Raw genomic sequence first — 23,481 nt, 5'->3', positions numbered from 1 at the left:
GCCTCTAAAATCCTTCTAAAGCCCCTTTTAGCCTAGAGACTAATTTGCAAATACATTTTTAAAAAACAAACCCAAATATCTAGACGACGGAGGGAGCATGCCAACTCAACAGTTTTTTCAAACCAGCTTCCCTTTGTGTCTGTAGGGTCCAAGGACGTAACCAGATCATACAACACGCGCCAGGAAAGCCCAAAAGAGGGGTGATCCCTCGATGGAGGTGCCGCATCAGCGTTTTCTCACGTGGCCTCCGGGGCTCTACGAATGGCAAGAGATCGCATTGCTTCTACTATCCCTTCCAGCCTCCAGCCGGGACAAGGAACTGCAACAAACTCGGGGCTGCAGTTCCGACTAGACTCGCCCACCTGGGCGCGCCGGCTGCCCCGCCTCCTGAAGCCTTGGGGCTGGGCCCTGCGGTGATGGGCGTGCTGGCCGTCGCAGAGCCCTCTGGGAGTTGTAGTCCGTAGAGGCGAGAGGTTTGACAGCGACCGCCGACTTGGCGCATTCAGAACTCCAACTCCCGCCGGCCCCTGCGACCCAGGCTGTTGCCGCTTCCTGTTTGGACTGGGAGCCCCGTGGTCGCAAATTGCGAGAATTTGGGAAGGGAGTCTTTATCTTCTTGTCTAGTTCTCCGAGGTTGAAGGCTCGGCCTGCTCAGGTAGATCACGTTCCCACGTCTAGCAAACTCGCCCCTCGGGGAGGTGGGAAGGTATCCGAGGGAAGGCGGCGGGAAGGGTTGAGGTTGGGGCGAAGCCGGCTGTCACCTGGGATAGTTCTTCTTTGCAGCGCATCGGAACCGTCTCTTCTTCTGGGGCTCAGGGAGGCCAAAGCCTGGAGCCGCGGAGACTGCTCCGGGGGCACGGCGCGCGCTCCTCAAGGGCTCAGTGAAAGGAAGTCAGGAGTCCCTCGGGGTCTGAGGGAATCCGAGTGTCTATGGGAGTCGGTGTCAGCTGGAGCCTTAGAGAAAAGATAGGGTTAGGGTAAATGAACACCCTGACCCTCGGGTGAGAGAAGGAGGGAGTAGGAGAATTGGGGGACTTGCAGGAATGGGAGCACCCTTCTTTCTCTCTCTTGAGATAGGGTCTCGCTCCGTCGCTTGGGCTTGAGTGAGGTGGCGCGATCACGGCTGGGAGCACCTTTCTCCATCCCGAGTTGGGGACATCTAGAGGGGGAACATGAGGGAGGAACCGCCTTTGGGCCTTGAGCTAGGACCACAGATGGGGTGAGGGCCATGACTGGTAAGCCCTGGCCACACTTTTCACACGACTCAGTTGTGAGAGTGAGTGTGTTGATAGTGGGTAGCTTGACATCTCAGCATAGTAAAGCTGGAAGAGGGGTTTGAGAGCAGCTAGTCAAGCGCATTCTCCTCATTTTACAGAGAAGGAAACTGAGGTCCACCGAGTTGGAGAAACCCACTCAACACCAGGTAACCATTTAATGGCAAACTCGACTAACACCTAATTGTCATGACTCTCAGGCAGTGTCTTATCCATTGCCGAGCTCCGTAGATGAGCACACTATAAGTTGGAAGTTGTATCTCCACCTTGTTTTCTTTTTTCTTTTGTTTTCTTTCTTATTTTATTTTATTTTATTTGTCAGACAGAGTCTCGCTCTGTCGCCCAGGCTGGAGTGCAGTGGAGCGATCTCGGCTCACTGCAACCTCCGCCTCCCTGGTTCAAGCGATTCTCGTGCCTCAGCCTCCTGAGTAGCTAGGATTACAGCTGCCCGCCATCACGCCCCGCTAATTTTTGTATTTTTAGTAGAAACGGGGTTTTACCATGTTGGCCAGGCTGGTCTTAAACTCCTGATCTCAAGTGATCCGCCTGCCTTGGCCTTCCAAAGTGCCGGGATTACAGGCGCGGGCCACTGCGCCAGCCTCTTTTTTCTTTTTAATACCTTCAGACATGACAAAGATCTGACATATGTAGGATAGCAGGCAGCTGCTGAGGAGAAAGGTTTTTTAAAAAACGTTTCAGCCAGGTGCCGTGGCTCACACCTGTAATCCCAGCACTTTGGGAGGCTGAGGCGGGCAGATCACGAGGTCAAGAGATCAAGACTGTCCTGGCCAATATGGTGAAACCCCGTCTCTACTAAAAAAAAAATACCAAAATAAGCCAGGTGTGGTGGCACATGCCTGTAGTCCCACCTACTCAGGAGGCTGAGGCAGGAGAATCGCTTGAACCCAGGTGGCGGAGGTTGCAGTGAGCCGAGATTGTGCCACTGCACTCCAGCCTGGTGACAGAGTGAGACTCTGTCTCAAAAAAAAAAAAAAAAAACAAAAAAAAACAGGCCGGGCGCGGTGGCTCACGCTTGTAATCCCAGCACTTTGGGAGGCCGAGGCGGGCAGATCACGAGGTCAGGAGATCCAGACCACGGTGAAACCCCGTCTCTACTAAAAATACAAAAAAAAAAAAAAATTAGCCGGGCGTGGTGGCGGGCGCCTGTAGTCGCAGCTACTCGGAGAGGCTGAGGCAGGAGAATGGCGTGAACCCGGGAGGCGGAGCTTGCAGTGAGCCGAGATTGCGCCACTGCACTCCAGCCTGGGTGACAGAGCGAGACTCCGTCTCAAAAAAAAAAACAAAAAACAAAAACAAAACAAAAAAAGGTTTCAATAGGTCAAAATTACCCATGTCCTAACTTAAGAAAAATCTCTCTGCCTCATAAACAACTACAAACTTCGTGTTAAGATAGAAGGTTCGGCTGATTGCGGTGGCTAACGCCTGTAATCCCAACACTTTTGGGAGGCTGAGGTGGGCGGATCATTTGAGGTTAGGAGTTCAAGACCAGCCTGGCGAACATGGTGAAACCCTGTCTCTACTAAAAATACAAAAATCAGCCAGGCGTGGTGGTGTGCCTCTCATCTGTAATCCCAGCTACTTGGGAGGCTGAGGCAGGAGAATCGCTTGAGCCCGGCAGGCGGAGGTTGCAGTGAGCCAAGATTGCACCACTGCACTCCAGCCTGAGCCACAGAGCAAGACCCTGTCTTAAAAAAAAAAAAAAAAAAAAAAAAGTTGTCACCTATAGTTTCTTTGTTTCTAAGAAAATAAAATTTACCTTTCCTTCCCCTAGACCTCTGAGAACAGTTAGACTTGGATTCCTTTTCTTTTCTTTTACTTTTTTTTTTTTTTTTGAGATGGAGTCTCGCTCTGTTGCCAGGCTGGAGTGCAGTGGCGTGATAGCTCACTGCAACTTCTGCCTCCCGGGTTCAAGCGATTCCCCTGCCTCAGCCTCCTGAGTAGCTGGGACTACAGGCACACGCCACCACACCCGGCTAATTTTTTGTGTGTGTTTTGGTAGAGATGGGGTTTCGCCATGTTGGCCAGGATGGTCTCAATCTCCTGACCTCTTGATCTGCCTAACTCGGCCTCCCAGAGTGCTGGGATTACAGGCATGAGCCACACACCCAGCCAGTTAGCCTTAGATTTCTAATCACAATCTTAAATACTCTATATTTCAGTTACGTACATAAAATAATATGCTTTTAATTCTGATTTTATAATACTCTAAATACTTATAATAAAGGGTAAACTCAGCATAGGAGGATGGAATACCAACCTGAACTACAAATTAAAATAGTACTGTTTAGTTTTTTTTTTTTTCTTTTTGGGGTTAGGGGCAGAGTTTTGCTCTGATACTCAAGCTTTAGTGCAGCGGCACTATCATAGCTAACTGTTACCTTGAGCTCCTAGGTTCAAGCAATCCTCCTGCTTCAGCCTCCCGAAGCATTGGGATTACAGGCATGAGCCACCACACTGGACCTATATGGTATTTTTTAAAAAGTGTATATGGGCTTAAAAGTTAAAAAAAAAAAAAAAAAAAAAATCACTTAGAGGTTAAAAATGTCTACCAGGCCTGCATTTTATAACATACTTAAACTTCTGTCCTTTGCTAGGGTTCTTTCTTTCTTACCACTTAAATATAAATTGAGAGCATTTAGTGTTCCCAGTGTAGGAGAGATTCTTTGGTACCATAGCATTGCTTTGGTAATTTCTTTGTGAGACCACACCATCCTCCAGCACTGTCAAATTTAACGCCTTTTGAAGCATTTATTGATCAGGTTGGAAGCATGTTCCAACTGTCACATCAGAATAGGAGCATTATAGATCCTATTGGCTAACCAGTAAATGATTCATCAGGAAGCGATTTAGATAAGTTTGTTATTGGAGTTTATAGCTGTTACAGACTAATACAGAAGAAAACATATATACATAGCATAACTGCTTCCACCAGGGTGACTTTTTTGTGGTGTGGTTCCATTTGCTTTTATGTTGGCATACTACAGAGGTGAGTAAACTATGACCAAATTTGGCCTGCTGACATATATTTTTTTCATAAAGTTCTATTGGAACACAGCCACTCAATTGCCTTTCATGCTAACAGGTAGAATTGAGTAGCTGCAGAAACTATATGGCTCAGAAAGCCTGAAATATTTATTATCTGACCCTTTATAGAAAAAAATATGTCAACCCCTAGCCTAGTACACTGAGTATAAATGTAGTATCTGAAACTCTATAACATACACAGAAGTATTCAGTAATACTCATTTTTAGTCTCTGAGAAAGAACATATATAATAGTTGTATGTGGGTCCATAGTCACATTTATTTGGGCACAAGCTAGTGTATTCTATTGCAGATTGATGCTAGCATCTTGGCATAGATACTATAGATTTATTTTTGCAAAGAATTGTGAAAAGACGTTTCTAAGCCTAGTGTGGAAAGGGCTGATATTCTTTGAGATACGCCAATAATCACAGTCAATACCTTTTTAAAATAATGTCATACCAGTTTTCTTTGATTCTCTCTATGTCCTTTTTATGGAGAGAAGTGCTTCAGTACAGGCACCAACATTTTTTGTTCTTTTAGAGACAGAGTCTCACTGTCACCTGGGCTGGAATGCAGTGGTGCCATTGTAGCTCGCTGCAATCTCAAACTCCTGGGCTCAAGCTGTTCTCTCACCTCAGCCTCCCGAGTAGCTGAGATTACAGGCATGAGCTACCATGCCTTGCTCAGTCACCAACATTTTAAATAAAAGTTGAAAGTACTAAGCAAGTCAACTAAGCTGTTCATTCCCCATTGGGACCTATCTCAGTCTCTTGGTGTTGCTCTAATGAAATACTTCAGGCTAGGTAATTTATAAACAATAGAAATTAATTTCTAGCAGTTGTGGAGGCTGGGAAGTCCAAGATCAAGCCACCTGCAAATGTGATGTTTGGTGAGGACCTGGTCTCTGCTTCCAAGATGGCGCCTTGATGCTGTGTCCTCACATGGGGGAAGGGATGGAAAGACAAAAGGGGTCTAGCTAGTTCCCTTCAAACTTTTCATAAGGTTATTAACTCCATTCATAAGGTTCTGCCTTCCTGACATAATTACCTCCAAAAGGGCCTACCTCTTAATACCATAACATTGGCAATTAAGTTTCAACATATGAATTTTGGAGGGGACACAAACATTCAAATCATAGCTGGACTCCATATTAAAACCAATCTTAAACAATTAGAGACTCATTTAATGACTTAGATTTGACTTAGTGGTCTTGCATCTGGGACTTTGTTTTAAAACTCAGAGATTGAGTGAGATGTTAAAAGTGATTATGTCTGGGTTTTGTTTTGAGACAGAGTCTTGCTCTGCAACCTCTGCCTCCCGGGTTCAAGCAATTCTCCTGCCTCAGCCTCCCGGGTAGCTGGGACTACAGGTGTGTGCCACTACTCCTGGCTAATTTTTGTACTTGTAGTAGAGACAGGGTTTCACCATGTTGGCCAGGCTGGAATATGTCTGTTTATGTCATCTTGTATATTTAGCCCCTACCAAATTGTATCAATGTAATGTCTGACAAATTAATACTATAGAAGTATTTAGCATTTTTGTTAATCATTGATAAACTATTCTGCATTATCACCTATGTAATATTTGCTATGGAACTCTAATTCACCTCTCAACCTAATTCATCAAACTTCGGAATATTTTATACTTCTCATCAAGACATTCAAAAAAGCTTTAAGACTAGGCATGGTGGCTCATGCCTATAATCCCAGCACTTTGGTACTTTGGGAGGCCGAGGCAAGAAGATTACTTGAGGCCAGGCTGGGCAACATAGTGGCGCACAACTGGAATCCCAGCTACTTGAGAGGCTGAGGTGGGAGGATAGCTTGAGCCTGGCGGGAGGAGGTTGCAGCAAGCCCAGATCGCACCACTGCACTCCAGCCTGGGTGACAGAGTGAGACCCTGTCTCAAAAAAAAGAAAGAAAGAAAGAAAGAAAGCATATCTGTTGTCAACTGAAATTCTCAGGAGCAACAAATACAGTTGTTTCTGTTGTGACAAAACTTGCACCATCTACAAAAAAAAAATAAAAACTAAAAAATTGAAATAAAAAAATTCCACCTTGGCTCTGTGTGGGGAAAAAAGGAGGGGGCATTAAATTTCTGTTGAAAATTTGACATCATGCTAATTGACTAATTGAGACAACTGCAAATTACCAATTTTCTTACAGTTCTTCATATTTACTTGAATATTATAAATCTTTGACTGAAAGGCATCAGGGACTTTGAACTCATTTATGATTTGTTATTTGAAATCATCAGTTTTCTACTTATTTAGAATAAATAGCTAATTCTACTATGCCGCAGAACTTTGGATTTGCTCAGAACAAATACACATAGGTGACTAAACTGGAAATTTTAATTCCTCAGTGGCTCTTACATTTTTCCCCAACCTTGATTTCACTTTTTGGTAAGGTTCACTGAAATCCAAGGATCTTTCTAGATTTCTCCTCTTTCCTGGTTTCTTCACTTTCAATCTTTAAGTAAAGTATTAATTTCCAGAAAGTGAAAGGATCTTCTCTCTCTAAACTCACCCACATTCTCAGTTTAGTTTAGGAACCAATACTACAGAGTATATTGGTTTACAAAGTAAATTAGAAAGTATAGCCATATATTTCTGCCATTGTTTAGGCAGATATATTTTTGCTACTCTGACTTGGCTTCTGTCCTTTTCCTTGTTTCACTGCCACTGGAAGGGTTGTTGCTGGCTAAGGAAATATTGAGCCTTGAGACAAAAAATTTTGCAACAAAAGAAATTGACCTAAACTAGCTTGCTTCAAGAAAAACAGATTCATGGTGTTTAATGTGTAATCCGGATACCCAGGCATGAAGTTTCACTCATTCTAGTCCTGATTATGTCTTAAAGAGTTTAAGGCCGGCCAGGCGCAGTGGCTCATGCCTGTAATCCCAGCACTTTGGGAGGCCGAGGCAGGCAGATCACAAGGTCAGGAGTTCGGGACCAGCCTGGCCAATATGGTGAAACCCCATCTCTACTAAAAATACAAAAAAATTAGCTGGGTGTGGTGGCGGGCACCTGTAGTCCCAGCTACTCGGGAGGCTGAGGCAGGAGAATTGCTTGAACTGGGGAGGTGGAGGTTGCAGTGAGCCAAGATTGTGTCACTGCACTCCAGCCTGGGTGACAGAGCGAGACTCCGTCACAAAAAAAAAAAAAAAAAAGTTTAAGGCCATTTGCCATTATAGCTATTATTTTATATTTATAAAACTAAACAAAGAAGACCTGATTTTCAGATGCTTCTTTTGTCTTCCAGCCTAACTTCTCCTTTTTAAGGCAGACATCAGAGTATACTGGAAATAACATTTAGAATCAAAGTGACCTGGTTTCAATCCCAAGTATAGTTTTATTAGCTTAGTGATTTAGGACAAGTTACTTCTCAGAACTTCAATTAATTTCTCTTTCTTTCTTTCTTTCTTTTTCTTTCTTTTTTTTTTTTTTTTTGTAATATGAAGGTAATATCCATTTCCCAAATTCTAAGGATTAATTGGATTTAAACAATAACATGTAAAACATTAGGCCAGTATTAGGCATTCAATAAATAAATGTTAGTTCCATCTCCCACTATCTCCTATTAACTTGTCTTTTTCTCTCAATTTTCCTTCAAAAATGACACCAAGTTTTGTCTTTTTGATATCCTTTAGTGCTATCTTGTTTGTGGCAGTTCAATAATTCTATTATATGAAGGTCAACCTTTTTATTTTTCTTACCTTGCTGAGTTTGCTCACTTTATACTAAAGGCATGTAGATACGTCAGCCAACTTTGTTCAGGCCGCTAAGTTAAGGCAATACATATTTTTTCTTTTTCTTTTAAAAAAAGTTTCTTCTTGTATGTCCTTCCAATGAGTAATTTTTCTAGTTTTAAACAGCCAAATTCATAATAAAAGTGATAGCTATGTTTACTGAATATTCACTGTGTACCAGCCACATTATATGTATTGTCTCATTTTAATCCGAAACCCTGTAAGACTAGTATTTTTATTATCTCCAAAACCAGTGAATCTTAGGGAATTTAAGTAAGTTGCCCAAAGTTGCACACTTGATAAATGGCAGAACCAAGATTCACATCCAGGCAATCTTACTTGTGAGCTATCAACCACCACACGCTACTTGATAGCACCAGAATAGCCCAAATCTCAAATTACCCAGTGTGTGTAATTCAAACAAATTAATGCCTTGCAGTTCTTTCTGAAAGTGCTTTTATGCGTTGTTGGAGATTTAGGAGTGATACGGTTCTGGCTACTTATCAATATTAAAATTTTTCTCTAGCATTTCTTAACAATTCTATAGATTGCTGTTCTTCCCTACAATACAAAAATTTTATTAACCTTCATTAAGTTCAAAAATAATAATAGCAAACTCTTACACAGAGTTTGGTAAGAGTTTGACATTGTTCTAAATGCTTGTACTTACTAACTTATAGGCTTTTAAAATTTTCATGTGTTTCAGAGTTTCCTGAATAAGTTTTTCCCAAGTTCTGCGTTATTCTTTTTGATGAAAGGATACTGGCTTCCCTACAATCATCTTTTCAACTTCTAAAATGTTTAATTTTTTAAATTGAGATAATGCTTTAAAAATCTATAAAGCTATAATACAATTCTAAATAGAACTTCTCTACAATATGTTTATTTCTTTCCTAAGCTTTTAATTCTGGTGCTACACCCAGGTTAATTTAAAATGTATTTTTTTGTTGGTATTGTATTTTATTTTATTTTTGGAGATGAGATCTCACTCTTCTGCCCAGGCTGGACTGCAGTGGTGTGATCATAGCTCACTGAGACCTCAAACCCTCTTGCTCCAACTGTCTTCCCACCTCAGCCTCCTGAGTAGCTGGGACTATAGGTGAGCACCACCATGCCTGGCATATATATATATATATATATATATATATAATCAAATTTTGTAGAGACACGGTCTTGCCATGTTGCCAGGGTTGGTCTCAACTCTGGATCTCCTGGCCTCAAAGGGTCCTCCTGCCTTAGCCTCCCCAAGTGCTGGGATTACAGGAATGAGCCACCATGCCAGGCCCATTTATATAGAATGTTTTCATTTATTATTTCTGGGGAATCATCTTTTCAAGTTAATTAGTCAATTTGACAGTTTTAAACTAAGAAAATTAACAGATTCTATCAGTCCTAACTTCATTCCATCTTAATGTCATAAATTAGTAGGTTAATTTTGAAAAATTCTGCCTTTTAGTTTTAAAACTTAAGACCAAACAAGTCAATCGAATTGTTAATCAGTTTTATTATGTAAAGGAAGGAAGAGAAAGAGCAGGCTTTTGTTTTTTGCTTCTCAACTATTTTAATGAAATTAACAGTAATGAGTAACTTTATCTCAGTTGGTCCCATCTTACTAGGATTTTCGTAACAATTATCACTGAATAATGTACTTTATAGTCAAGAACATTTTTATGCTATTGATTTTCGAATATGTATAATACATTATATGAATCTGTGTCTCAAAGAGTCAGCTTATTTATTCTTTTTACCTTAAAAGAATAAATTTTGCACTGATCTATTACTAAGCTAATTTGACAGCTAGAGCTAGCAATTGGTATAGATTTGAGCTAAAAGTGAAATGATGAACTGAAAATTGGAATTGGTTATTAGCATCCTAATATGTTTTATTATTCAAGTGATTTAGGACAAGTTACTTGACTTCTCTAGGCTTCATAAATGATTTTTTTTTAACTTTATTGAGGGTAGGGATCATGACTTAAATTTTTTTTCTATGTTTTTCAATACCTCAGTATATTGTAGGGACTTGTTGAGAACTTGTTGAATGAATATATTGTTCAGAGTTTACCATTACTCAGTATTTTAGTTGTCACATCTTAAAATAGATAATCATTTTTACCATCACACTCCCTTCATAAGATATAGAAATAAAGCTCCTCTTGTTTGGAAATGGTGGTATTTTGGTTTTACTTTTTTTTAAGTTACTGTTGTAAGGTACTACTTTAATTTTATTTAACTTTATTAGTTTGTCTATAGTAGGACTAAGTTAACGAGAGCTTTGACTTGCTTAAACATTGGGTAGGAAAGCAGAAGAGAAAAGGGAAGTGGAAAGCAAAACAACAGAGAAAAAAAATGCACATATTTGGGAAATAGAACATGTTACCAACATCTGTGTCACATAATAATCAGTGGCAGGTTGACATCATTTGCCTAGATGTTTATTACTGAAGAAAAATTTTTCACTTAAAAAAGGAAAAACCTCAAGAGGCTGCCTATGTTTAAAAAAAAAGAGCAAGTATTTTCATTTGGTTTTTGATGGAAATGATAATACATTTGAACATTTATTTTCCCATTACAAAGTACTAAATGAGGTCAGACGTGGTGGCTCATGCCTTTAATCCTAGCACTTTGGGAAGCTGAGGCAGAAAAATTACTTGAGGTCAGGGGTTCAAGACCAGCCTGGGCAACATAGTGAAACTCTGTCTCTACCAAAAAAAAAATAAAAATAGCCAGGCATGGTGGTGCACACTTGTAGTCCTAGCTACTTGGGAGGCTGAGGTGGGAGGATCACTGGAGCCCAAGAGGTCACGGCTGCAGTGAGCCATGATCATGCCACTGCACTCCAGCCTGGGTGACACACTGAGAACCTGTCCCAAAAAAAAAAAATTAATGCTAAATGTAATATGTATAATCTCATTTAATCCTCAAACATTTTTTTTTTTAATTTTGAAGATGCAGAGATAGTCTCATGGAGATTAAATGGTTAGTGCTAAGTTGCACAGGTAGTGAGTGTTAGATACAGGATTTCTAATTCAAAAACTTTATTTTCTTCCTACTGTTTCATAAATGTTACATTTAGAAAATTAAGAAAAGTGGGCATATGAGTCCATTAAACAAATATGGCAACAATAAAACTGTACTTGTTACGTAGTCCGGGCAGTAACAAGAAACAGAAGAAAGTGAAAGATACAAGGGACTGAGAAAGAAATGACAGAACAGGAAAGACAGCACAGCATAGTGGTAAAGAGAACAGGCTCTGGATTTAGACTGCCTCGTTTTTAATTTCAACTCTGCCACTTACTAACTTTGTGATCAGTTACTTCTCTGCTGTGTATCCTTATCTATAAAATGAGGATAATAATAGTAATTTACAGGGTAAGTAATAAAGCTACATCCCTTGCTTTTACATGTTAAAACCTATTTATTTCAACAGCATCCCCAACCTCTACCCACTGGGTGTCAGTAGCACTCCCTTTAATTCTAACAACCAATTGGGTAAGGCCAAATTCCTTATTACCCTTTTCTACAATTCTTGACATGCTGTGTAGAGTACAGTGCAGGGGGATAAGGATAGAAGCAGGGAGCTCCATTAGAATGCTGTTGTGGTAATCTTGGTAAGAAATGGTAATGATTAGATTCTGGATATATTTAAAGGAAAAGCCTATAAGATTTCCTAATGGGTTGAATGTAGACTGTGAGAAAAAGAAGTCATGAGTGATTCCAATAATTTTGGCCTGAGCAAGTAGAAAGAGATTTTATTAACTGAAATAGGAAAACACTAGGTGGGGTAGTTTTGGGGGAAGAAAATCAGAAATTCCATTTTGGACATGTTAGATTTGAGTTGTCTGTTACATCTAGCTAAAGATGTTGAGTAGGCAGTTGAATAAGCAAGTCTGAAATTCAAAAAAGTTTAGGCTAGAGATATTAGCGTGGAAATTGTCATTGCCTAAATCAATAGAACTTTCTACAATGATGGAAAAAGGTTTATATCTATACTGTCTAATATGGTAGCCACTAGCCTCATGTGGATTTTGAGCACTTCAAATGTAGCTAGTGTGACTGAGGTACTGAATTTTTTAATTTTAGTTAATTTAAGTAGCCACATCTAACTAGTGGCTACTGTATTGGACAGCACAAGCTATGATAGTAACACCATAAGACTGCATAAGATTACGAAGAGATCAAGGGTAGGTCAAGACTGAACCTTGGAACTCTGCAACTATAAAGGGATCTGAGAAATGAGAAAGCAGCAAAGGAGACGGAGAAGGAGGAGGGACCAGTGAGGTAGGGAAAAAACCTGGAGGCCTAGTGAATCCAGCTTATCAAGGAGGAAAGTGATTCTTTTGGCAAATATTTCCAATAGGTCAAGTAAGTTAAGGACTGAGAAATAACCCTTGGGGTTACCAGTGTGGAGATCTTTAGTGATCCAATAAGAACAGCTTCTGGATAGTGATAGGAAAGATACCATGATTAGCATAGGTTGAAGAAAGAATGAGAAGATCTTATTTATCTTGTGCTTTCTATTTTTTCCCACCTATTTTATATTTTTTTCTCATCTTTTGCTTTCCTTTAGTTCAGTTATTTTTTATCCTTCTTCTTTCCCCTCTACTAAATTCAAGGTTATACACTACTTTCTATTAATAGTTACCTTAAAATAACAACATCAATATGTGATGTTGAGCTGGACAACATAAGGACCTTTGGACATTTTAATTCCAAGACCTTACCTTCATCTGACTTTTTTTTCCCCCTTTGGTCTGGGATTTTAATTCTTTTTTTCATTTCTTTTTTTTGTTTTGTTTCGTTTTATTTTTTTAAGATGGGGTCTCACTCTGTGACGACCAGGCTGGAGTGCAGTGGTGCAGTCTTGGCTCACTGCAACCTCTGCCTCCCTGGTTCAAGTGATTTTCCCACCACAGCCTTCCAAGAAGCTGGAATTACACGTGCCCACAACCCCACCTGGCTAATTTTTATATTTTTAGTAGAGACGGGGTTTCACCATGTTAGCCAGGCAGGTCTCAAATTCCTGACCTCAAGTGATCTGCCCACCTCGACCCCCGCAAAGTGTTGGGATTACAGATGTGAGCCACTGTGTCCAGCCTTAATTATTTTTTTCAAACCCTATAATGTTTATTCTCTTACATTCATTAAATTTCATAAATCTGTAGATAGGTATCTTTAGTGGTCAGCCATTATCTCTACAGATATTACTTCTGTCTTCTTTCTTTCTGATTCTCCAATTACATGCTTTTCAGACCTTCTCATTCTATCCTCCATGTTTCTTAAACACCTTCCACATTTTCTGCCTTTATTTTCCTCTCTCTGCCAATATTCTAGGTAGTTTCTTCTGACTTATCTTCTATGTCATTAATTTTCTCTTTGACTTTTAAACTCATTCATTGAGTGTTGAATTTGGGCTCTTGAATTTTTTTTTTCCTAAAAATTCACTCTGGTCCTTATTTAAACACACTAAGTCACTTTTTGAAAATGTCTACTTTTTCTGTTATTTATTTAAACATAGGAAACATTATTTTATATTTTTATTCTGTTGATTTTTATAGTTGAAGTTCTTGTGGGTCTGTTTCTGCTTTTGTTTCTTGTTCTCACTCATAGTACTTTATTTCCTCATATGCTAGGTTATTTTTGACTCACTGTTTGTTGTCTTTAAATGATTGTTAGCAGGACTTCTTTGAGGCCTACGATGAAGGTGTATCTTCACAGGAAAGATTTACATTTGCTTCTATTGGTTACCTAGAAGTGCTACCAAGCAGTTTAATCTTAAATTACATTCATAGCTTTAAGTGTTCCTTGCAAATTCTCATGAGGTGCAGTTTATGGTAATAAATTATCAGTTTATGGTAACAAAAAAGCTCATACACACACATGATGTGGTCAGTAGTTTTGGGTGGGTTTTTTTATTTATTTTTTTGAGATGGAGTCTAGCTCTGTCACCCAGGCTGGAGTGCAGTGGCACGATCTTGGCTCACTGCAACCTCCACCTCCTGGGTTCAAGCTATTCTCCTGCCTCAGCCTGCCAAGTAACTGGGATTACAGGAGCGTGCCACCATGCCTGGCTATTTTTCTATATTTTTAGTAGAGATGGGGTTTCACCATGTTGGCCAGGCTGGTTTTAAACTCCTGACGTCAAGTGATCCACGCACCTCGGCTTCCCAAAGTGTTGGGATTACAGGCGTGAACCACCCGCCTGGCCAGTTTGTTTTTCTGTTGTTTTTTGTTTGTTTGTTTTGAGACAGGGTCTCACTCCATCATCCAGGTGGCTGGAGTGCAGTGGCACAATCATAGCTCACTGTAGCCTCCAAATCCTAGGTTTAAGCAATCCTCCCGCTTCAGCCTCAGCCTCCGAAGTAGCTGAGACTACAGGCATGTGCCACATGTTTTGTTTGTGGCCCAGCTAGTTTTGTTTGTTTTTTAGTGGAGATGAGGTTGTGCCATTTTGCCCAGGCTAATCTCAAACTCCCAGCCTCAAGTGATCTGCCTCAGCCTTTCAAAATGCTGTGATTACAGGTGTGAGACACTATAGCCTCTGGTCCATTTTAAGAAGACTTCTTTGTAGTTCCCTTGTGAGGGAATAAGCCATTTTACTTCTCGTTAAACCTTACTCTGATGGCAAAGGTCTTTACAGTTCCAGCTGTTTTGTGGTGGGGAAGTGGGGAAAGCGGATGATTTCTTATTATAATAATTCGTTACTTTGGATGAACACTGAGCTTTGACTTGTGTTTCCCGAATACTACACAAGGCTTTGAAAACCTCAGCTGGAATTCTTCCGGTACAGCAAATACCCTCCAGGCAGCAGCATTTTCCTTCAGTCATTTTCCTCTCTTGGTTCTTTAATTTCACCTACAAATGGCCTGATTTTCCTTACTATTTTTGATGCTTTTCAAAGATTTTAAAAATATTTTATTCAGTATTTTTAGTTTTTTTCCGCAGGAAAAATGAGTCCGAATAGCCTAATCTGTTTTATTACTGAAAATGAATTGCCCTACTTATTTTTTAGTAAGCTGAAAAACAAGAAATAACTCCATTTAAGGTTAGCAAGTTTCTGATAAATATTTCAGGCATGTACCGCATTAAGATATCTTCAGCAAATTCCAGTATTTTTCCAATCTGTTGTTCATGAATGTTTATTAGTGATGGATAATAAAATATTTTAAAATTAAACTAAATTATTTATCTTTTTTGTGTAGGACTAACTTCTTCAGTGCTTAGAGCGTGAGAAAAATGGCAAATATGAATAGTGATTCTAGGCATCTTGGCACCGCTAAGGTAGATCATGAAAGAGATCCTGGACCTATGAATATCCAGTTTGAGCCATCAGATCTAAGATCCAAAAGGTAAGCATTTAAAACAAAACACTTATTTCATAATTAGGGTCTTTAATGATTAAAATACATCTAATTATAACCAAACATGTATAGATTTGGTTATAAAATATCCAATTTCTTATAGGATTTGTGTGTATACATGTGGAGAGAAGTAAATAGGAATACTATTTACTGGTTTATATTTGATTTTTTTTTTTTTCCACTAAACTCAACATCTCTGTTGGGGGAGGGGTTGGGGTAACTTTACAAAGTAAGGTACATTAATATAATTCATTTAACAAATATCTATCGATTACCCACTTTGCGCAAGGTAATATGCTAAGTGCTCGAGGTAGAAGAGTAAAAGTAATAGAAAATCTTTATCTTCATTGAGGTAAAATTTCAGCAGATAGTTTAAAATAATTTGAGTTTACATTTTATTTCATTGCATACCTGTAAAACCCAAAAGAATCCACGAAAAAATTATAAACAGAGAATTCAATAAAGTAGCTGCTTACAAAACAGGCAAAAATAGACTTCCAATGAGAAAATGTAAGAAAAAATAAAATACATAGAAATGGTCTTAACATGAATGTGTAAAATCTATATGAGAGAAACTAAAATGCTTCTGACATAAAATAAGATTTAGAGTATTTCATAAAATCTGAGATGCTACTGATTATAAATTGCATATTTAAAAAAAATTTAACACTAAGAAAAACTGCTGCCCATACCACTGATACAATAACCTCTTAGGACTTAGAGTTTTTGTTTTGTATTTACTGAAAGAACTCTTGGGCCATGCACGGTGGCTCATGCCTGTAATCCCAACACTTTGGGAGGCTGAGGTGGGTGGATCATTTGAGGTCAAGAGTTCCAGACTAGCCTGGCCAACATGGCAAAACCCCATCTCTACTAAAAGTACAAAAATTAGCTGGGCGTGGTGGCGCACACCTGTAATTCCAGCTATTTGGGAGACTGAGGCATGATAATCACTTGAACCTGGGAGACAGAGGTTGCAGTAAGCCAAGATCGTACCACTGCACTCCAGCCTGGTGACAGAGCAAGACTCTGTCAGGAAAGGAAAGGAAAGGAAAGGGGAAAGGGGAAAGGGGAAAGGGGAAAGGGAGAACTCTTGGACTTATGTGATATTTTATCCTATATTTCTTGTGCAATTATAAAAATGAAAATAGAAACAAAGTATATTGATTAAGGTATTACGGACACCTCACATTTAGAATATGATTCTTCTGAATTATTTTTTGATGTAGAGTCATCAAAATAGGTGTTTTCCCCACGTACACACACACAGAATTGTCCTTAGTGCCATTAAGAACCCTGGTGCTGTAACATTTCCTGAAAAGATTTTCTTCCAGGTCACCGACACTTAAGTTTTGATGCTTGCACTTTCCTGATCTTACCAGAAGATGTCACAAAAGGTTTTCTAACAAGAACATGACCCATCCATCTTCCTCAAATGGTCCTTAAATGGTTTGTCTGACATGACCAGGGATGGCAGTTACCTGTCATGCCATCAGGAATAACTACAATCATATTGTCACTTGCTGACAGGAATTTTTTTTTTTTTTTTTTTTTGAGACAGGGTCTCACTCTGTAGCCTGCACTGGAGTGTGGTGGTACAATCATGGCTTGCTGCAGCCTTGATCTCCTGGGCTCAAGCAGTCCTCCCACTTCAGACTCCTGAGTAGCTGGGACTACAGGTGCATGCCACTGTGACCAGCTAATTTTTTTAAATTTTTATTTTGTAGAGAAGGGGTCTTGCTGTGTTACCGGGGCCAGTCTTGAACTCCCAGGCTCAAGCAATTTGTCCATCTTAGCCTCCCAAGTAGCTGGGACTACAGGTGCGCACCACTGCACCTGGCTAATTTTTCAAATTTATTTTTTGCAGAGATGGCATCTCACTTTATTGGCCGGGCTGGTCTTGAACTCCTGGGCTCAAGCAATCCTCCCACCTTGGCCTCCCGAAGTGTTGGGATTACAGGTGTGAGTCACCACGCCTGGCTCTGGCAGTGATGAAAAGGTGTTCTAGATTATGAGATTCATCCTTACTTAGAAGTGTTTAAATATCTATATTAGAATCAGTAAAATATAATGTAATAAAAAGAATTAAATGAGGCATATTCTGCTCTCATTGGGAAGACTCTGAAGATGTCATAGTCTTCAAATTTTAATCCATAAATTTAATGTGATTTCCCCCCTAAAATGCCAGCAGCCTATTCCAAAGTTTATATGGATCAGTAATTTCACTTCTAAGCATTAATTCACATTGTCAAAAATTATATGTGTACAAGGTTGTGTAATGCAGTATTTTTTATAATAGTAAAGATTAAAAGCAATCAAAATTTCTTTTCTTACAGGACTGGATAAATAAGTTGTGGCACATTTATACAATGGAATATTTTTTCCTCTATTAAAAAGGAGGTGGCTTGATTACATATCAAAATGGAACAAGTCTTCTTATTTTGTTAAGTGAAAAATTGAAGTACAGAGCAGTGTGTATAGTATGCCACCATTTGGGTAAAAATAAATAAATATATATAAATGAAGTTTTGGGTAGTAAATAGGAAACTGTAAGATGGTTGCCCCCTCAGAGGGAAACTGAGTGCTTTAGGCAGGATGGTGTGGCAGATACTGTTAGGTAGACACCCAACAATTAATCAGCAACCCTACCTATTCCTTAATGTCAACAGAATCCTTATTTTTTTGAGTCACAATGGGTCTTCATCCAAGAGATGAAAGATGGTTGGTTTAAGCTAATCTTGATAATCCTATTTTCATTGGCACATACGTAAGTTTTTAGTCTTTCTTACAACTAGAGGTGGAAATGTGAAATTTATCACATGAGAAATTTATCATTGTCATTTATAGTGGCCATCAGAAAAGATAATGAAATAAGACTTTCGATTCTTACTTATATATTCCAGTGTCAGTAAATATAAGCACTGATGAATGTTGACTTGAATGCTCAGGGTTTTCTTGAAACTTCTAAATTCTATGATAAATAATTGACCACTGTGACAACAGAACATAAGTCATTAAAGTGCATTCCATTACAGTAAGTTGGCAGGAGTTCAAACAGTTCTCTGTAAATTTGTTTAACTGGGTGGATTAAATGGGAATATATTTTCTATAATGAAACTTGTTGAAATGAGAGGGAATCAGCTATTTACAATCATGGCATAACTACCTAGGTAAGCATGTTTTAAGAAAGGCAAATATAGAAACTTAGCAGTACTAAATGCTAATTTGCTTGTGGAATAATTTGTTTAGGAAAACAAACTATTTAATGAGAAAAAAATGTGAGTACCTTCAAACATTGTTATTTCTGTTAAAATATGGATTACTTCGCATTACATGTATAAATAAAACTCATCTACACTGAGGGAAAATTATCTTCCATTTGAAGAACCAGAGTAGGACAACTATTTCCAAAACTGTAGTCATTTTAGAGTTACCTTATGACTTTGGCAATATCTACACTGAGGGAAAATTATCTTCCATTTGAAGAACCAGAGTAGGACAACTATTTCCAAAACTGTGGTCATTTTAGAGTTACCTTATGACTTTGGCAATATCTTCAGTAGTACCTGTATAATATAAGTGAATGTTTCTTCAAAAATCTATTTACTTTTTAAAATTAGGGTTAATTTAGCCTCAACCCAGATTTGTAAAACGATGGATTTGAAGTGTTGTTTATGCTTTTTTTCTAATATTCACTTCATTAAATACCAACTAGTTTAAATAGCATTTATTCTTGTGCTGCTTACAATCGTCTTACATATTACCATACTTTGAGAAACTGTCTTTGGCTGTCAGAGTATGTCAAGTATATATTTAGATTACTTCTCAGTTTAGCTTGTAGTTTTCTATCTCTTCCACTAGGTGGCAATAAAAATCACATAATTTTAATAACTGCTTTGGACTGAAAGTATGATGGTTCGCTTATCCTTTCAGTGGAACTGGGGTCTAACTAAACTTATGTGGAGGAAGGAGCTTGTTGTTATAGGGGAATAATATATGTCAAATCATTTGGGGGGCTTTTTCAAACTATGCAGGCCTACTTTTTATTCTGCATACCTCCCCTCCCCCACCAGTTTTCCCCCTGATTTGGAGTGGAATAAGGAGTGTGAGTGGAGGGACAGAAAGGTTTAGAAGTCTCCTATCTTGATATATGTGCTACATTCCATTAGCAAGTACCAGTCTAAGAGGTTATTTTCCTGTTTTTCCCAGACTTTCTGGTAGCCAAAGATAGAACCTGATTTTCAGTATTGCTTGATGTTGCTGCATATTCAGGATTGCTGCTATTCTCGGACTATGCCCTGGGGAAGTTGACTATCCAGCTAGCCTACAAACAGATTGTGAAATAGTTAATTTGTTTTTGAGCTTCTCTTGCTTTTCAGTCTTTCTCTATCTCTATTTCCTCTTCTTCCATTTTCCCCAGGTCCTAGGGATTTCATATCCTTCTCTGTATGCCCAGTATTACCCAGGGCAGGAATTCACTCAGACTTAACCCCTTAGGCAATTCTTTGTAAACCATATTTTTCTTCTGCCCCTTATTCACCAGTACTTATGTGTCCTATTCCCTCCAGGGCTCTGTTGTCAGCTTGGTATTATAATGGAAAACAATTGGATATGTCAGAGACCTAGTCTATTACATTTCCATGGCTATTTGCATTTTAACATGGAGAATCCGGGAAATATGAAGTCCTAACCAAAAGTTTCAAGATTTTTCTAACTGAGAACATTTCAGGTGCTCTGATAAGCCAGTGGGGTACAGGCAGCATTCCTACTGCCCTTCAAACAACCTAGGTATGCTGTGGCACTCTTTTTTAGAATGTCCTCTAGTGTGCACATCTGTAAATTGGTCTTTCTGTTTCACCTGTCACTAATACTGTCACTATAGAGCAGCCTAAATTGACTCTTTCTGGTACTTGAGGTCTTAGGAGAGAGGAAGAAGGAAAAATATATAAGGACAAAGAATTTGAGAGAATGAAAGGATTCTGATGGGATTGGAAATAAGATCCCAGTCTAACAAGTTTATATTTAGATTTAAGACATCTGTAACTCCACATCTCAGATTGTCCTCTTAGCACTTAACAAAAAGTTCCTTTGGGGAATCTAGTACATCTAGTAAAAGGATATTTACTAAGGCAAAGTGAAGAGTTTATCTATTAATAGGTAACAGTAGATAGATCCTGGCCCAGTGACAGTGATTGGAAGTAATTGAGGCTTGGTGGTTTCATAGCTGGGATTATACAGATGTTCAACAAAAGACAGAAAAGTAGTTTTCCCAGGAGGGGTGGTTTCCAGAGTTGCATAAATTATATTTTGAGGAACTTGACATCAGTGTTAAACAGATGGACTAGGACCTTGGTCATTCATCAGTGGCCAGTGCTGATGGCCAACTTGCTAGTTGTATTACTTTATACACTTCTCCATCCTCTTTCCCTTCCATTCTCTCACAGTTGGGCCTCCCTCTCTTCTCTCCAACTTTCCACTGTTACTTTTCCTCAAAGGAACTGTCTTTTTGCTAAACACTTGAAGAGTATTTAGCAAATCCTGGCCTTAGAGTCAGAGATGCCTTAAATCTAAATACAGACAAGGCACAGTGGCTTACACCTGTAATCCCAGCACTTTGGGAGGCTGAGGGAGGCGGATTGCTTGAGGCCAGGAGTTTGAGACCAGCCTGGGCAACATAGCGAGATATATGCAAAACTTAGCAAATTTCTACAAAAACAAAAAAAAATCTAAATACAAACTTTGTTAGACTGGGATCTTATTTCTAGGCCCATTAGAATCCTTTTACTCTTTCAAATTCATTGTCCTTATATATTTTTCTTTCTTCCTCTCTTTTCAGATAGTTTTGTTTGCTTAGTTGCCCTTTTGTATCCATAACTGCTTGCCTGAGTGGCTTCTTTCTTTCCTAGATCAATCTGTTCTAATTGATTTTACTGTTTGTTTACTTGCCTGGAAGCTAGTTTTGCTTTATCATCTTTTCTCCCTCTCTCATTATTATTATGATGCTCCTCCACTTATTTTGGGGTGTTCCTGATAAACCCATTATAAGCCAAAAATATCCTAAGTTGAAAATGCATTTAATACCCAGATAAAACCATCATAAAGTCAAAAAATCATAAGTTGAACTGCTGTAAGTTGGGGACTATATTAGAGAAGCCTGAAGAAAGAGGGAGCCTCGTTGGGTTCGACTGGTACTCTTTAGGGCCACATCAAAAGTGTGGGTTTTTTGGAGGAAATAATATGAAGGGTTGGGCTAGCATTGTTCTCTGTCTGCTCAATATTGTAACATATCCAAGTATATATTTAGTCAAAAGGGTTTTGGTGCAATAATTATACTATAAAAGCAGTAAAACCAATTGCAAGTATATAACAAGAGACTTGAAACATCTTTTAACAAGCAGACTTAAAACCAAATATTACTGAATTGATGGAGGCACATGAAATGCAAGGGTCTTGTTATAGCTCAGTGGCTGACTATAGGCCAGTGATAAGGAATTGGTGTAAAAATTACACATTGAGATTATGCATCTTTGGCTTGCCTGATTTTTTTTAGTCTCTTTCTGAAATTGTCCCCAAAGTCTATTACATAACTTTTCTATGCTTTATTTTAAGTTAGGAGATATGTTTTCTGTAAAATAATATTGGGAATTGTTTTGGCGCTATACTTATAAAAAGCCCTGGTTCATTTGCTAGAACATCATGCTTCCTTATTTTTTCTACTTCAGTAGTTTATAGTTTATCTTGGTATATTATCACTACTTCAACTAAGGTTATTTTTATCTTCGTTTAGAGTATACAGATCTGACCTGATACTTATTCTAACACTAGCTTTTTAAAATAACACTAGTTTTTACTTACGTCTCTCAAAACTTCTGCTTTTTTATTTACCTACACTTCATATACAGAATGGCTTCTAGTTTTACTTCTCTTAAATTGTCTTATTAATTTCAAATAGAGGCAAGCATTGGCCTTCTTTATTATGTCTTTGAGTGTAGCTATGCCTGGGAGTTTACATGTTAAAATACAATTTCATTATGTTATTTTCATTTGTTTCTCTTTTATATTATAGTGAGAGTTATTTTTATTTTTAAAAAATTATGTCTCTAGGTAGTTATATATTTTCTATTTTATTAAGGCTAGTAAATGGGGTATTAAAAATAATTGCTTAAAGAGGTCATGCCCTAGGGCCAGGTGCGGTGGCTCATGCCTGTAATCCCAGCACTTTGGGAGGCCGAGGCGGGCGGATCACGAGGTCAGGAGATCGAGAGCATCCTGGCTAACACAGTGAAACCCCGTCTCTACTAAAAATACAAAAAAATGAGCCAGGCATGGTGGCAGGCGCCTGTAGTCCCAGCTACCCGGGAGGCTGAGGCAGGAGAATGGTGTGAACCCGGGAGGCAGAGCTTGCAGTGAGCCGGGATCGGGCCACTGCACTCCAGCCTGAGCAACAGAGCGAGACTCTGTCTCACAAAAAAAAAAAAAAAAAAAAAAAAGAGATCATGCCCTAATTCATACATTGCTGGTGGGATTGAAACATGGTACAAAGACAAGGATGCCCACCCTCACTACTCCTATTCAACATAGTATTGGAAGTTCTGGCCAGAGCAATCAGGCAAGAGAAAGAAATAAAGGTCATTCAAATAGGAAGAGAGGAAGTCAAACTATCCCTGTTTGCAGATGACGTGATCCTGTATCTAAAAAACTGTATCATCTCAGCCCAAAAGCTTCTTAAGCTGATAGGCAACTTCAGCGAAGTCTCAGGATACAAAATCAATGTGCAAAAATTGCTAGCATTCCTATATACCAACAACAGTCAAGCCAAGAGCCAAATCTCAAATGAACTTCCATTCACAATTGCTACAGAACAGTAAAATACCAGCCGGGTGCAGTGGCTCACACCTGTAATCCCAGCACTTTGGGAGGCCAAGGCGGGTGGATCATGAGGTCAGGAGATTGAGACCATCCTGGCTAACACAGTGAAACACCGTCTCTACTAAAAATACAAAAAATTAGCCGGACATGGTGGCACATGCCTGTAGTCCCAGCTACTCG

The 23,481-nt window shown here is 39.0% G+C and overlaps 1 protein-coding gene and 1 long non-coding RNA gene across 13 annotated transcripts in view; one reads left to right on the top strand and one right to left on the bottom strand.

Moving 5' to 3' along the window:
• LOC131382349 (uncharacterized) overlaps positions 1–18,210 on the bottom strand; it is a 34,924-nt gene extending 16,714 nt beyond the window's left edge. Inside the window, exon 1 of one of the 2 annotated variants that reach the window (XR_009211763.1) lies at positions 18,082–18,210. This is a non-coding gene — a long non-coding RNA (uncharacterized LOC131382349). Of the gene's footprint in view, positions 1–71; positions 251–18,081 lie in introns of those variants that run through there. The other variant, XR_009211762.1, reaches the window with a different exon arrangement.
• The window catches only part of SLC38A9 (solute carrier family 38 member 9), an 85,961-nt gene continuing 63,027 nt past the window's right edge, over positions 548–23,481 (top strand). For 7 of the 11 annotated variants that reach the window (XM_058433903.1, XM_058433900.1, XM_058433905.1 and 4 more), the window contains exon 1: positions 18,300–18,602. Coding sequence is in view for 3 of the 11 variants with exons in the window: in XM_032144766.2 (XP_032000657.1) it covers positions 15,308–15,420 (113 nt within the window). In the remaining 8 variants the exon portion in view is untranslated. Of the gene's footprint in view, positions 656–981; positions 1,002–1,375; positions 1,424–15,273; positions 15,421–18,299; positions 18,603–23,481 lie in introns of those variants that run through there. The other 4 variants (XM_032144766.2, XR_009211761.1, XM_058433899.1 and 1 more) reach the window with 4 other exon arrangements.

Source organism: Hylobates moloch, unplaced genomic scaffold, assembly GCF_009828535.3.
Source record: "Hylobates moloch isolate HMO894 unplaced genomic scaffold, HMol_V3 SCAFFOLD_23, whole genome shotgun sequence".
In the NCBI taxonomy this organism is placed as follows: Eukaryota; Metazoa; Chordata; class Mammalia; order Primates; family Hylobatidae; genus Hylobates; species Hylobates moloch.
This window is presented reverse-complemented; position numbering and strand designations above follow the sequence as displayed.